At 41.4% G+C, this 16399-nt stretch overlaps 1 protein-coding gene across 2 annotated transcripts in view; it reads right to left on the bottom strand.

Annotated features, from left to right (window-relative positions):
- The window catches only part of APPL2 (adaptor protein, phosphotyrosine interacting with PH domain and leucine zipper 2), a 39057-nt gene extending 23042 nt beyond the window's left edge, over positions 1-16015 (bottom strand). The window contains exons 1-2 of one of the 2 annotated variants that reach the window (XM_060776915.2): positions 15623-16015; positions 3319-3417 (exon numbers count right to left, since the gene is read on the bottom strand). In XM_060776915.2, the coding sequence (XP_060632898.2) occupies positions 3319-3417; positions 15623-15676 (153 nt within the window). In that variant the 5' untranslated portion in view covers positions 15677-16015. The remainder of the gene's footprint in view (positions 1-3318; positions 3418-15622) is intronic. The other variant, XM_060776914.2, reaches the window with a different exon arrangement.
- Positions 16016-16399: the final 384 nt, after the last annotated feature.

The following is a 16399-nucleotide window of genomic DNA, read 5'->3' as shown; positions in this document are numbered from 1 at the left end:
CTTTCTTATAATTTCTACAACAATTACAAATCTTCACAACAGCAATTTAATCAATTAATTCTATCTTCAAAATAGCAAATACATCAATATGTATGGCAAGCTTAAATTGAAATATATAAAATTTATTATCATATATAACCTTTATGTAAACATATGCATGTTTAAAGAGAAAACACGATCACGTTAGTTAGAAAGCCACATTATCATGTCACTGCTGCTAATATCGGATGGTTATTTCTAAATAGCACTTTAGTATACCACTTACAAAACCGATCAGTACAGAAAATACAATTTGGATAATCAGCAGACATGTCAGATAGCATGAACTTGTGCTTTTGCCCTAATTTGTCATTACTAGTTTTCTCATCGAGAAAGAGTCAGCTAATTTGAAATAATAATAATAATAATAATAATAATAATAATAATAATAATCTTTATTTTTATACCCCGCCTCCATTTCCCCAAAGGGGCTCGGGGCAGCTTACATGTGGACGAGACCAGACAAACATAGAATAAAACACAACACAATTAAATGAAAAATAAAATAAACACATCACAATGTGATTCTAGGGAAGATTTTGATGGATACCATGGAAAGCCAAGAAGACAAATAAAAACATCTGGGAGCAAGCCCCACTCGAACTCTCTCTGTTGGATGGATCATGACAAGACGTAACTTTCTAGAAAAAACCCAACAATATTTGCCAAACCGGAATGTAGAGAGAAAAAAGAGGGTGACTTTACTGCAAATGTACTTTCTCAGTAAAAGAAGGTATGGCCCTGAGTTTGCAAGAACATGACAGGGCTGTTAAAAAGTCAAGTTTTTTGGAGGGCTCTGGTTCAGGGTTACTACAAGTCAAAGCCAACTGTCAGTAATTAAAAACATGTCAGCAAACTTTTCTCACCTAAACATTTGCTTGAGGAAATTAGGTTGAACAGAATGCACCAACAAATCCCAACTACAATGCCTAAGAGATAAACACAGGTCTTCCGGTGATTATGGCACACCTGCAGCTTTTAGAATAAGAGTGTGAACAAACAAGAAAGCCAGGCAGGCAGGTGTGGTCCATGCCCTGTTGAGCTCCAGACATTCCAACTGGCATTTACAGAGTTGACACAACAAGATAAACAGTCCACATCCCAAGTCTTGAAGGCCTTGGATCCCAGAAGATTGACTAGTTTTACACACAAGGAAAAGAGGGAGGTTTGTTTTCATTTGGGGCCATAAAGGCCATAAAGAATGGAAAGGAGAGGAGGCAAAACTCAATGTGAAATCCACATTTAGATTGTTGTGTGGTTTCCAGGATGTATGGCTGTGTTCTAGCAGCATTTTCTCCTGATGTTTTGCCTGCATCTGTGGCTGGAATCTTCAGAGGATCAGATCCATACAGCCTAGAAACTACACAATACTCCAGTGATTCCAGCCATGAAAGCCTTTGACAATCCACATCTAGTTTAGAAAAATGTATTTTTTTTGCAGAGCTGGAGTTGCAAGCAATCAGAAAGGTGAATTGCTGCTCCTTGAGCCTTTCAAAAGGAGCAGTTTACTGTTGGAGTTTTTTGGAGGGTGGAGGAGAAGGTTGGCCAGGAAAAGGATGATCCAGGAAATATGGAGGAATTCTGAGCCATGGGAACACCTAGCGGGGGGTTCTTGTGTCCCCATGGCTAACATATGCCCAAACTTAATTCAAAGGGAATACCTGGATGTGTTGCTATTCTTGTAGCAGACGGGTGAGGAACTTTAGTAAGCTAGAAGTTTTCCACACTACTTTATCATTAGGTATTCTGGGAATTCATCTGCAAGGAGCTGGTCTCCAAAAGAAGTCCAAGGATTCCCACCACTGCCTATGACCATCTCAGATATGTTTCCGTCTATAGAAGCATAAATCCATGACACGACATGCAAAATGGTCTAATGAATAACTTTTTGAACAAACACACACACCTAGGGTGATTAACAGTAACAAGGATGATTTTCGACCCCAGAAGTAAAAGCCAAACTGTATATATGACACGAATAACATACCCTGTAGTATAATTCACAATTAAAGTAGCTGTGCTTTCCATGGAATTGCAATTCAAATTTGGTCGTGTCAGGAGCGACTTGAGAAACTGCAAGTCGCTTCTGGTGTGAGATAATTGGTCATCTGCAAGGACGTTGCCCAGGGGACGCCCGGATGTTTTTTGATGTTCAATTCAAATTACCATCAGGTTAGTTGTGAGTGAATGAAACCATCTCCAAACTGAATTGCTTTCTAAAACAAAAACTATATACACACAAACAAAGTTGCCCTGTGGTACAGATATACTTCCATTAAAAAACCAACTGTAACCATGTCCTGCTATGGTTGCTACATATTCCTGAAGATTCCTGCTATGATATTGACAGAATAGGCATATCTCTGACAGAAGATAGAGGTAGGAAAAAACCGTAATAGAGATAGACCTGCCAACCAGGAGGAAGAACTAAAGAGGGTCTGAGGAGCTGTGAATGATTAAATAATTCAGGGGTTGATGTGTGATCTAAAGGTGTCCTAATAAACTTGTATCTGTTTATTCTTTTTTACAACTATATCTAGCTGTTAAGTTTTGACAGACAATCTGATGATGATTCTCACCACAAATCTACAGAACAATACATTAACTTATCCATATAGGAATCACCTGACAGCCCAAGTTCAAGGAGGAATCTTGAGAGGAAAAGAAGCAAGGTGAACCACAGGATTCCAAAGTCTGCAGAGTGGATCCATCACACAGTTCATTGCACAGATCTCCCTCCTAATATCTACTTTGGTTTTCTAAGTAGTATAAGTGACATTGACATAATGCTGACACAGACTTGCTCAGAAGCCATGATATTGAAGTAACAAACCACAAAGCTTGCCCACACAATTTGTCTTCTTCTTTGAACCAAAATGGAAAGCGTCTGGGTTTGCCAAGCCACACTTTTCCATGCCATCCTAACCCAGAAACCACGGTTTAATCCCCACCTACAAAAAGCATGATCAAACTGGGATAAGATGCTTCAAGGCTTATTGCAAATGAGCTGTATTCATATATCTTGGCTTAGTAAGACAAACTATAAACAGCTGAACTTGATCAATGCCAGCGATACTATTTGTTTTTTTTATGCTGGTGAGCAACCAGAGAAAACAATATAGCTGTAACTGTAATTGTCACTACATTCATTTGTGTTTTGTTATTTTCAGAGAATGATGTGGATTCAATATTTATAGTTTCAATATTTATGAAAACTTAGAACAATAAAGTGATATTTAAAAATGAGGGGAACAACACAGACTTATTAAAGTGGGTTACCTGTGCCCCATAAACTCGCTGCATTGCTTGAAGCAACTGGTTGGTGTATTCTGTAAGTGTTCCAGCATCTTCTTCAAACACACTCAGCAACGAGCGGGTCTAATGAAAGAAAAGGAATAGAAGGTCAATACAAAATTGAAAATTTGATTGAAGAACTGCACACTTCTAAAAAAAACAACACAACATATACAAATACATATTCTGTATTTTATCAAAGGAAATAATTTCCTCCTCTTTTTTGCTTAATGTACACAATTCAGGGGGCCATATACAATTCCATACTACTCTGCATACACCACACTTTCTGTCTAAAGTAGCAAAACTTTGTTGATTTAGTAACCTTGTCCTATTGAGTGGCTCCAGGAGAATTATTTCATAGTATTCGAATGTTAAATAATTAATGACTACCATGAATTAATCATACAGGATGCAGAAGGATGACTGGAGTCATTTCAAAGAGGGAACGTGGATCTCGTTGAAAACACTACTGGCCCTATTCATATGTCATTCAACTGTCAATATTCAATATGGAAAATGTGTCCCTACATCACCATTTTCTTCACACAAAAAGCAATGAGGCTGAAAAGGAGAAGTAACTGGAATAACAAGTAACTGAGGAAGGAGAGATAATTTATTGGATTAGTGGAACATCTACAATACACAATGATGGTACAGGTTGGGTATCCTTTGGGTAACCCTTATCCAAAAACATTGGGACCATATTTTGTATACTTTCAGGTTTTGAAGTACCTGCATATACACAATGAGATATCTTGGAGAAGGGACTCAAGTCTAAACACAAAATATATTTTTGTTTCAAAAACACCACAAACATATAGTCTGAAGGTAGTTCTATGCATAATATTTTGACTCTTTTGAATATTTCAGATTTTGAATTCCAGAAAAGAGCAACTCAACTTGTATTTGATTTCATAGGATGGAGGGCTGGCAACTTCGCTACCGGGCCCAATTTAAGGTGCTGGTGTTATCCTACAAAGCCCTAAACGGTTCCGGCCCAAAATACCTTGCAGAACGCATCTCGGCCTATGAGCCCACGAGGGCCTTGAGATCTTCCGGGGAGGCCCTTCTCTCGGTCCCGCCTGCCTCACAGGCACGTTTGGCGGGGACGAGAGAGTGGGCCTTCTCGGTGGTGGCCCCCCGGCTGTGGAACGCCCTCCCTGTTGAAGTTAGACAGGCGCCCTCCTTGATGGCCTTTCGTAGGAGCCTGAAAACATGGCTCTTCGAGCAGGCCTTCAATTGAGAGTATCCTGAAACGACACTGGAATGGACTAGGACTATGAATTTGGCTATGACCCCAGGACTTGACGAAGCGGATTTTTAGTATAAGTATATGTCATGTTGTATTGTCTGGTTTGTATTGTCTGGATTTATTGTACAGTGTCCTTTTTTGTTGTTGTTCACCGCCCCGAGTCGCCCTCGGGCTGAGAGGGGCGGTCAATAAATGCAAAAAATAAATAAATAAATAAATAAATAAACTAAAGTGGCACCAAAGTCTTATAGTTGTGTAGTAGACAGTTGGGAATTGAATTTCCTTTCATGCTATGGTCCTTAGGAAAATCCACTTTCTAAAATTGTTATTTACAGGCAGAAGGGTGCAGCAACAGTGTGATCAAAAGAAGGCAAAATGTTACTCCATACCCTAAGTTGCATGTAGGCCTTGGACTGCAATTCCCATCAGCTCTCATCCTTGTTTATGTTGGCTAGGACTGGCAGGAATTGCAATTCAACAGCAGCTAACAAATTATGACATGGAGCAATAAGGGCATCAACTGATGCAATAGGGCAACACTACAAAATCTACTTTGAGAGAATAGAACAGTGCAATGTGTCCACACTACACAGAGTCCTAATACACTGTACTGTATCTCTAAAATCCAGAGAAGGAGAATATCCCTGGCTGTATCCTCTGCCAATAACGTTCTATAACTCAAGCTTAAATGCAAGGTGGAAGCTTACATATGCAGCTCTTTAAAGCATTTGTTTCACAAGGCTGTGTTTACTTGATGACAACTCCTGGGAACCTTGTGTCTGAAAGGGAATTTATCCACAAGTCTGTTCTAATCTGAAGTGGCTTCTCATCAGATAATCCAAACAACAGGAGGCTGCTCAGGGTGGGATATGTTAGGAAAGGGACAGCTGTCAGCTTGTCACTTTTGCTCAGAAATAAGAAGAGCAAGACAGGATAGAATAGGCCTTTGACTTTGGATATCTTTGCTGTTCAAAGGGAATCTATTTCTATCACAATTATCCATTTGGATTTATGTGCACTCACTTTAGTTAATAGGAAGGAATTGTGGGGATAAAGGGGGTTTTTTTATTTAAAAAATTCTGTTACTTAAGGTAGTTTTCCCCATTATTTTCATAATAACCTCTCAGAAATATTTGGTTTATAACCAAGATCTTTAAATAAAGCATATCCTTAGCAAGTCCCAAAATAAAAATGCTTTCGTCCTCTGGTTTTTGATGACTATTCAGATTTGGCAAGCCTCAAAAATAAGACCACTGGTCCCTAACTTGCTACCTTCCTCCTCCTCCTTGTGTTGTTGAAGGTTTTCATGGCAGTAGATTAAAACAATACAACCAACTTTAAAATACAATAAAAACGAGAACCGACATAGTCCCGAGTTATTTACCCATCAAAAGCTTGTCGGAAAAGAAAGGTTTTACGGGCTTTCTGAAAAGCAAGTAGCTCTCGGATGGTTCGGGTTTCAACTGGCAAGGCATTCCATAAATAAGGGGCCACCATCGAGAAGTCTCTCTGCCTAGTAGAGGATGGATGATAAGTCCGGATGTTGGGGACTTCAAACAAATTTTGGTCCTCGGACCGAAGTAATCTCTGGGGTTGGTAGGGGGATAAGCAGGCCATCAGGTACGCCGGCCCCAGACCATATAAGGCCTTAAAGGTTAGTACCAGCACCTTGAAAGTAATCCGGTACTCAATTGGAAGCCAGTGCAGCTGTTGTAGAATTGGGGTGATACGGCACCTTGCTGGCACCCCGGCGAGAAGATGAGCCACCGTATTTTGCACCAGCTTCAGTTTCCGGATCACTGACAAAGGAAGGCCAATGTAGAGGGCGTTACCGTAGTCAAGCCTCGAGATGATCGTCGCCTGGATCACCATAGCCATGTTCCAGAAGCATTCTCTCCTGGCGTTTTGCCTGCGTGTATGGCAGGCATCCTCAGAGGTTGTGAGACTATGCCTGCTATAGATGTGGGCGAAATGTCAGGAGAGAATGCTTCTGGAACATAGCCATACAGCCTGGAAAACTCACAGCAACTTCTTCTCCTTCTCCTTCTTCTTCTTCTTCTTCTTCTTATTATTATTATTACCCTGTTTTATCTCCCCAAAGGGGACTCAAAGTGATTTGACATAAAAGCATTGGTATCCAAATTAAAATATACAAATATACAAACATTAAAGCAGAGTTGAACAGAAAAAGTATTTAAAAATTCAGTTACAATTCATAAAGCATATTCAAAGTTAAAACCACTTGACTGCAATATTCATCATCCCCAGTTAGCACCAGGTCAAGGAAGGTTAAATCACACCCAAATCTTGAACGCAATTGTTTGACAGAAAATTCTATTATGCCTTGGCTGCATTTATTTCTAGATTATAATGTTTACTAGAGGAGTGCATGAGTGTCAAATCCAATTCAGATGAGATTAGCCTGATTTTCATTTTCACTTGCTCCTTTTCAGAGGTTACTCTTGAGCCACATTTCACAATTAAAAGGTTGTAGTAATGCTGTGGAAGGGAGTTTAGAGAACCATGTGTAGAATAATTCATACTTTGCTCTTGGGAAAACATGAAGAATATGGCAATTCACATATAGTGGTCTGGGTTGGGGGTTTTGGGGGGGGGGGGTAGAAAAAGGAGCCGATTCTATAGAAGGCAATACAAAAATAAAGATTTGAACCCTAAACATTTTGAGCCAGACAAGGATAAGAATAATTCAGTCCCAACAGAAACAATATACATTTAAACGCTTTGCCACTAAAACTAATAAAAAATTACAATCCAATCCAATTCATGTTCATGCAAAGGATGTTTTCCGTTGTGTTTACACAAAATATCTGTTTCTTTGTTTTCTGTGGGCCACATTTACTGCCATCACCAATGCTGGCCATTCTGTTCAAGAAAAGGGGACCCCACCACACTCTGAAGAAGCCTAATCCATTGTCAAATAGCTGTTACCATCAGAAAGTTCTTTCTAAAATTCAAGTGGGAATCTCTTTTCCACAGTTTGAACCCATTGCACTGTGACTTGGACCCCCCCCCCCTTCCACACACCTGTATAAAAACAACATTGAACTGGATTATCTGGCAGTATGGACTCAGATAATCCAGTTCACAGCAAATATTATGGATTATCTGCCTTGATATTCTGGGTTATATGGCTGTGTGGAAGGGCCCTTAGTCTCTAGAGTCGCCGGAAGGCTGAGAGGGGTGGTATATAAATACAGTAAATAAACAAACAAACAAACAAATAAATAAAGCAGCCGAAAACAATTCTGTTCCATATTCAGTATTATATCAAATATTTAAACATAGTTATCTTTGCTAGTCCCTCATGTTTGTAAGAAACAAATAGAATTCCCATCTGTAGCCTTTCTTTGTTCAGCTGCTCTCAACGTATTGTTGAACTATTAATCCTACAATGCTCTAACAAGTATACATAGGACTTTAAAATTAACATTTACACTTGCAGAGGGAAAAGGCTATGTGCACATATAGTATGACAACAGTAAATTTAAGGTGGGTAAATTGGGATGTATTCTCTTGATGAGGTGGGAATTGGTGATATGTGATAATCTCTGGCCAACACTAATCATGGTAGAGGATTTATGACAGCTGAAGAGGAAAAGGGGTATGAAGAATTTGATCTGTGCTCTCTTGGAGAAACAAACAGCATTAAAATGTGTTGTCAAAAGCTTCATGGCCAGAATCACTGGGCTGCTGTGAGTTTTCCGGGCTGTATGGCCATGTTCCAGAAGCATTCTCTCCTGATGTTTCACCCACATTTATGGTAGCATCCTCAGATGTTGTGAGGTCTGTTGGAAACTAGGCAAATGGGGTTTATTATATATCTGTGGAATGTCCAGGGTGGAATATCCAGGCAGGAAGCAGCCAGGCTTTGAAGTTGAACAGCCATTCAATGCTAATCAAGGTGACCAACTGCAACATTCACACTCGCCTCAAACAGACAAGGCTTCTTTCTCCCACCCTGGACATTCCACAGATATATAAACTCCACTTGCCTGATTTCCAACAGACGTCACAACCCTGAGGATGCTGCCATAAATGTGGGTGAAATGTCAGGAGAGAATGCTTCTGGAACATGGCCATACAGCCTGGAAAACTCACAGCAAACCAGCATTAAATTGTTCAACTTTACATCAAGGATAGAATAAGCCCTGTATCTATTGGGTTTGGCTCAAAGACCCACCCATGGATACCAAAATCCATGGATACTCAAGTCCCATTATATACAATGGCATAGTAAAATAGCATTCCTTATATAAAGTGGCAAAATCAGGTTTTACTTTTTGGAATTTTAATAGGGAGGATATTTTTCAGCTATGAATAATGGAATCCATGGATGCTGAATCTGTGAATACGGAAGTCCGACTGTAATTGTTACACTGTCAAAACTTCCAACTGAGACACAAACCAAACTCAGCACAAAACTTTCAAAAGGGTGGAGAAGAGCTTTCCCTTTGATCTCCTCATCCCAGGTGTCATTAAACTTACATCACCAAAACAAGAGGTATATCTTGCTTAATTCTATTTTCATGTTTGCATACTTTGTTTTAATTTGTATATTGTATAATTTTTAGTGTTCGCTGTTTTGAGTTTTCTTTGGGATAGAAGAAGCATGATATAAATACATGTAATCATCATTGTCATCTTGGGTATTGATAACATTAACGAATGAAAAGGAATGAATAGCAAAACGTCTAGGGGAAAACTTACTAATTATTAAATCATCTTCAAGGATAATGAATATTTAGTATTTTGAGAGACACTCTACTCTAAATTCTTGCAACAGATAACTTAGTTAAACGCAAGAATCCCAATTAAATTTTGTATTAAAATCTACATACACCCATGACATTATACTTGTATGCTAGGTTGCAGTGTTTCTTCATACATACATAAAATGATAAATATATATGTCCCTGTCTCTTCTTTTGTCTCTTGGATTATTAGGACTTTAAGCTTCAGGGCTGCGTGTTTGAATATTGTCCTAGAGCAGTGTTTCTCAACCTGCGGGTTGGGGCCTCTGAGTTGTAAGTGGGGTTCCAGAGGAGTTGCCAAAGACCATCAGAAAACACATATTTCTGATGGTCTTAGGAACTCTTTTGGCAGAGAAGAATGTCCTTCTCTTCCTTCTTGGTGTTGGTGAACTACAACTCCCAGAATTCAAACCCCCCCCCCCCCCACCTCACCAATATTCAATGTTGGCCATGTAAGTAGTGTGCCAAGTTTGGTGAAGCTCCACTGTGGGTTGGGTTCAGAGTGCTCTTTATAGGTTAACTATAAATCCCAGCAACTACAACTCCCAAATGTCAAGGTCAATTTTTGCCCAAACTCCACCAGTATTCACATTTGGGCATATTGAGCATTCATACCAAGTTTGGTCCAGGTCCATCACTGTTTGAGTCCATAGTGCTCTCTGAAGGTAGGTGAACTACAACTCCAAAACTCAAGGTCAATGCCCACCAAACCCTTCCATTATTTTCTCTTGGTCATGTGAGTTCTGTGTGCCAAATTTGTACAATTCCATCATTGGTAGAATTCAGAATGCTCTTTGATTGTAAGTTAACTATAAATCCCAGCAACCACAACTCCCAAATGACAAAATCAATCCCTCCTCCAACCCCACAAGTATTCATATTTGGGCGTATTGGATATTTGTGCCAAATTTGGTCCAATGAATGAAAATACATCCTGCATATTAGATAGTTACATTACAATTCATGACAGTAGCAAAATTACAGTTATGAAGTAGCAATGAAAATAATTTTATGATTGGGGGTCACCACAACATGAGGAACGGTATTAAGGGGTCACGGCACTAGGAAGGTTGAGATCCACTGTCAGATTCTTCCAGACTGGAAGATTATGAACCTGTATGCAAAAGAGAACTCAGGAAAATGTATGCATGCAATATATGTCAGAGGTTCTACCCCTCTTAAATCTGTAAATAGAAAGACTACAGGCCATGGGGATATTTTTCCTCACATACTTTGCAGGCTCTGCTCTTTTCCGTGTGCTTCACAAACCCGCAGTCAGCCTTGCTAAGCAGCAGCATCCATTTAGATGAGTCACATGACGCCTGCATGTTTTCCACTGAATCGAAAAACTCATTTGCCAAGCGGCCTCTCTCTGGGAAAGCTCCAAAAGCATCAGGGAAGTAGGGGAAGAAGAGAGATTTGTTGGACAGAGAAGCAACTTTCTATTCTTTTTGCTTTTCCCTACAACTGGGATTTAAGACAGCTTGCCCTGTGGTCTTGCTCTCTAGCAGTGCAAGAAAAAGAACACATTTGCTAGTAGAAGCAAAGTTTTGCATGCAAACAAGTGTAGAGTCCCAAACTGGACTGTAACAATTTTAATGAGCATCAATAATTAATTTTATGTCAATTATCCCACCTATTGTTCTGAAATGTGTTAGCTGAGTGTGTCTAATATGTGTGTGTGTCTAAGTTACTCAGGGTGAACAAAAATCAGGAATAATCATTTGCAAAGACATTGTTTCAAACCCTTCTCAGTCCCATTTTGGGAGGAAAACAGAATATTAAATAAGTGCATATGCTTCAGTATAAAAAGGAAAAGAGGAGGAGAAACTTAGTGGCATCTTTCTTGTAGTTGAGCACAAGTTGTCCTGCATTTCTATCCACTTCTTCAGGAGTCCTGATGGAATTCAATATTCGAGACACAGATATTTAAGCACAGTTACATAACTGTGGATATGGGGTCAGAGCAAAATGGGACAGAGAAAGATGTAAAACGTGACAGTGGCCATAAAGCTTCAAAGGGTTGTTCAAGGTAATATAAGGTTGTTAAGCAGCTTGCCAATTAGTCCTGAGGTACCAAAGCAAGACATTTTCTTTATTCAACATAGAAATAAAAATAAAGGAATAAAGGAAGAAGCAAGCACAATCTCTCTGAGATTCCCTTCCTTGTCCTTCCCTGGATTTCAAAGAGTGAACTTGCTGTTAAAAGTGACCAAGATCTGTCAGAAAAGAGCCTCACACCTTGGTGAGGAATAAAGCTAAATCCTGTCTTACCATTATTTTCAAAATACAGTACTAACACTTTTATCATGTACCATGCTTTGAACAGCAGCTGTGCACCAGATAGCGAGAATGCAATGTAATGTTCTGTTAATAGAGTCCTTTTCTCTCAAGGCCAAGACCTCTTTTGATTACTTTTGATTTTGACCTCTTTTTTTTTTTTCATGTCAGGAGCAACTTGAGAAACTGCAAGTCGCTTCTAGTATGAGAGAAATGACCATCTGCAAGGCTGTTGCCCAGGAGATGCTAGGATGTTTTGATTTTTTACCATCCTTGTGGGAGGCTTCTCTTGTGTCTCTGAATAGGAAGCTGGAGCTGACAGAGGGAGCTTATCCACGCTCTCCCCGGATTCGAACCTGCAACCTGTTGGTCTTCAGTCCTGCTGGCACAAGGGTTTAAGCCATTGTGCCACTGGGGGCTCCACTTCACCTCTATAGACACATTCCTTCATCATCCCACATTGATGTTGTGTGCCTCATGTTGTTTCCAACTCTGGCAACCGTAAGACACACCTGTCATAGAGTTTTCTCAACAAAATGTGTTTACCATTACCTTCTTCTGAGGCTGAGAGAGAGAGTGACCTGCCTAAGATAATCTAGGTCATTTCTACACAGCCATATACTCCAGAATATCAAGGTAGGAAATCCCACAATACCTGCTTTGAATTGGAATATATGACAGTGTGGACTCAGATAAACCAGTTCAAAGCAGATATTGTGGGATTTTCTACTTTGATATTCTGGGTTATATGGCTGTGTGGAAGGGCCCCCAGCGAGTTTCATGCCCAACCCTGGTCTCCAGAGTCATAATCCAACAAACTGCAACATGCTTCCTCGCCATCTCTTACTTTTTATGTCCTGATGAAAGACACCAAGGAATTCAAAAGCTGGCATATTAGGAAGGAATAACTTGATGACCTTCTTGTTGGCTTTCTGAACATTTTTTTTCCATGTCAGGAGTGACTTGGGAAACTGCAAGTTGCTTCTGGTGTGAGAGAATTAGCCATCTGCAAAGATGTTGCCCAGGGGATGCCTGGATGATTTGATGTTTTACTACCATCCTTGTGGGAGGCTTCTCTCATGTCTCCGCATGGGGAGTTGGAGCTGACAGAGGGAGCTCATCTGCACTCTCTCTGGATTCAATCCTGCGACCTGTCAGCCTTCAGTCCTGCTGGCACAAGGGTTTAACCCACTGAGCCACCGAATATTGACTCACAAAGAATTGTTTGGAGAAAATTCTGACACATTCTGACTGAAAATAATCTTTAAGGATAAAGGCTACCTTTTGATTCTTGATCCTTAATGGCCTATTGAGAAAATATAAACCACTTTGAGTTCCATTCATGGGAGAAAAGCAGGAGAAAAGTAAATAATAATAATAATAATAATAATAATAATAATACAACCCTAGAATATGTGTGTGCTTTCGAAATGCCTGTCAACCTAAGAATACCCTTCTTAATTTATTTATCATGTCAGGAGTGAACCAAAACAGTTGTATTGCATTAAAAACAAACAAACAAAACACAAAGTTTGCAGACTTGGTATTCTATTAAATGTCCTTTAACCAGTAGCTTAATTACAACTAGTTATCAATGATAAATCAGCACTAAAACCATTCTCTTTCTAAACACTGTTTTAAAATGACAGCAACACCAGGTTTACTCTGTAGCAGCCATTAATCAGATCAACACAAGAAAAGGTGCATCTACATTGATGGAGTATGCCAACACTTTATGACTCCATGCTACACAATCCTGGGAATAATAGCTTGGTGAGGAATCAGAAGGCTAAACACCACCTAAACCTACTACTATAATTAGTGTCAAACAGCATTAATTCTAGGGTCAGTGCAGCCAAAGATTCAATGACACCTCTTTGCTCTGCCAAACCATGCCTTTTCCCAGATTGCAGACAAACCTCCTTCCCAAATGGTCACCAAGGATGTATCTACACCAGTCATGGGAAAACTCTGGTCCTCTGGGTGTTTAAGACTTCAACTCCCATAATTCCTAACAGACTAAGGCTTAAGTGGTTTAAGCTGCTGAGGGGGAAAGGGAAAGGGCCTGCGGCTGTTAGGGATTGTGGTAGTTGAAGTCTGAAACACCAAGGAAAACAAAGTTTGCCTGTGCCTGATATAACTGTAGAATAAATGCAGTTTGACACCATTTTAACATCAATGGCTCAAGCTGTAGAATTTGGGGAGTTGTGGTTTGGTGAGGTACCAGTCCTCTTAGGAAGAGCAGAGGCTTGTAAATCCATCACTCCAAAGATTCCAGAGCACTGAGCCTTGGCAGTTAAAGTGGTGTCAAACTATGTTAATTTTACAGTGTAGATGCCCTCTACACACTCAACAAAATCAAATAGCATCATGTATATACAAAGATCTGTCATTCACTTACACAACTCATAGCTCTGAGCTTTGGTAGTTAAAGTGGTGTTGGACTGCATTGCATATAGTGCAGCTGGACATAGAATCATAGAATTGGAAGAGACCTCATGGGCCATCCAGTCCAACTCCCTGCTACAAAGCAGGAAAATCGCATTCAAAGCATCCCCGACAAATGGCCACCCGGCCTCTGCTTAAAAGCCTCCAAAGAAGGAGCCACCACCACACTCCAGGGCAGAGAGTTCCACTGCTGAACAGCTCTCACAGTTAGGAAGTTCTTCCTAATGTTCAGGTGGAATCTCCTTTCCTGTAGCTTGAAGCCACTGTGTCCTAGTATCCAGGGCAGCAGAAAACAAACTTGCTCGATTCTCCCTATGACTTCCCCTCACATATTTATACATGGCCCTCATCATGTCTCCTCTCAGCCTTCTCTTCTTCAGGCTAAACATGCCCAGCTCTTTAAGCTGCTCCTCATAGGGCTTGTTCTCCATAACCTTGATAATTTGAGTCACCCTCCTCTGGACACATTCCAGCTTATCAACATCTCCCTTCAATTGCGGTGTCCAGAACTGGACACAGTATTCCCAGTGTGGTCTGACCAATTACCTAAAATTGGTTTCTTTCACCTAAACACAGAGACCATTCTGGACTCATTTTAGTACTGAATTCCTTGGTAAACATGTGATAAAATCTACTAGATCTGTGGGAATATTTTACATTTTGTATTGTGAGTGTTCTCATCATTCCATTAAGATGGCTTCTTTTAGGTAAATTTTTGGCCTATAATTCCATCAACATGGGGTGCATCTCTACATTAAATAAATGCAGCTTGACACCACTTTAACTACCATGGCTCAACTTTGTGGAATCAGGGGAGCTGTAATTTTGAGAGGACTTTAGCTTTCTCTGTCAAAATGCTCATGCCTCACTAAACTACAAATCCCAGTGTTCTAGCTGGGAACAAGCTGGCTCGCTCCTCCCTATGACTTCTCCTCACATAGCTATCATGCCTCCTCTCAGCCTTCTCTTCGGCAGGCTAAACATGCCCAGCTCTTTAAGCCGCTTCTCATAGGGTTTGTTCTCCAGACCCTTGATCATTTGAGTCGCCCTCCTCTGGACATTGCTATCATGTCTCCTCTCAGCCTTCTCTTCGGCAGGCTAAACATGCCCAGCTCTTTAAGCCGCTCCTCATAGGGTTTGTTCTCCAGACCCTTGATCATTTGAGTCGCCCTCCTTTGGACATTGCTATCATGTCTCCTCTCAGCCTTCTCTTCTGCAGGCTAAACATGCCCAGCTCTTTAAGGCGCTCCTCATAGGGCTTGTTCTCCAGACCCTTGATCATTTTAGTCGCCCTCCTCTGGACACATTCTTGTCAATTGCGGTGCCCAGAATTGGACACAGAGTGATTCCAGGTGTGGCTTGACCAAAGCAGAATAGAGGGGTAGCATGACTTCCCTGGATCGAGACACTAGACTCCTCTTGATGCAGGCCCAAACCTCCACCCCCTTCTGCAGGTGAGCGCCTGCATTTTGCGCCATCCCCGACCTTCCTGCTCCAAGATGCCCTCCATCCTTCCCGGCAAAGAAATCCCTACCTGGGGGCTGTCCTGCAGTGCCTCTTCCAGGCGGAGTTTGTCGACCACCGGCATGGCCTGGCTCTGGAGAAGGCAGAGGTTGAATAATTGATGTTGTGGGCGAATGGCGCAGCAAAGAGCCCCGAGCCAAAGAGGCGGCCCGACGCTCCTCTCCCTTGACACGTCCTCGCTCTGGGCGCAGGGGAGGAAAGGAGGCGGATGGAGGGCAAGCGCCAAGGGGAGAGAAAGGGAGGGACGGAGGGGGCTTCCAGGGAAGGACAGAGGCTTCAGTCCCGGCTCCTGCGGCTCCTGCAGCCTGTTGCGTCCCGAGCGCCGTCTTTCTCCAAACCCCTCCTCCAGGTTCCTGCTTCGGGGAGGAAGTGGAGCCAGGAATGGAGGAGCAGGAGCAGGAAGGGCGGCGCTGCAGACAGACCTCCCCGCCTCTCGTCACTTTCCTGGCAGATCCCGAAGGGAAGCAGAGCCTCCCCAGCCAAGCAACAAGTAGTAGTAGGCGCTTCAGCTGGACAGCTCTTCCCCTCTGGGCGCCAGGCAGCCCGGGTTGCCTTCTTGTGCCTCTCACAAAGGGAGGCACAGAAACCTGATCCCTCTCCAAAGTAGGATGTATGCATCTTGACCCCACTTTAGCTGCCAGGGCTCAGGCTGGATCTAGACTGCCATTTAATACAGCTTGAAATTGCATTATATGGACAGTGTACGCATCTAATGCCGTTAAACTGCATTATATTATATTATATTGTTGAAGGCATTCATGGTTGGAATCACTAGGTTGCTGCAAGT

This window comes from Anolis sagrei, chromosome 5 (genome assembly GCF_037176765.1).
Source record: "Anolis sagrei isolate rAnoSag1 chromosome 5, rAnoSag1.mat, whole genome shotgun sequence".
Taxonomy (NCBI): Eukaryota; Metazoa; Chordata; class Lepidosauria; order Squamata; family Dactyloidae; genus Anolis; species Anolis sagrei.
Note: the sequence above shows the minus strand (reverse complement) of the source record. Positions and strands in the feature narration are given on the sequence as shown.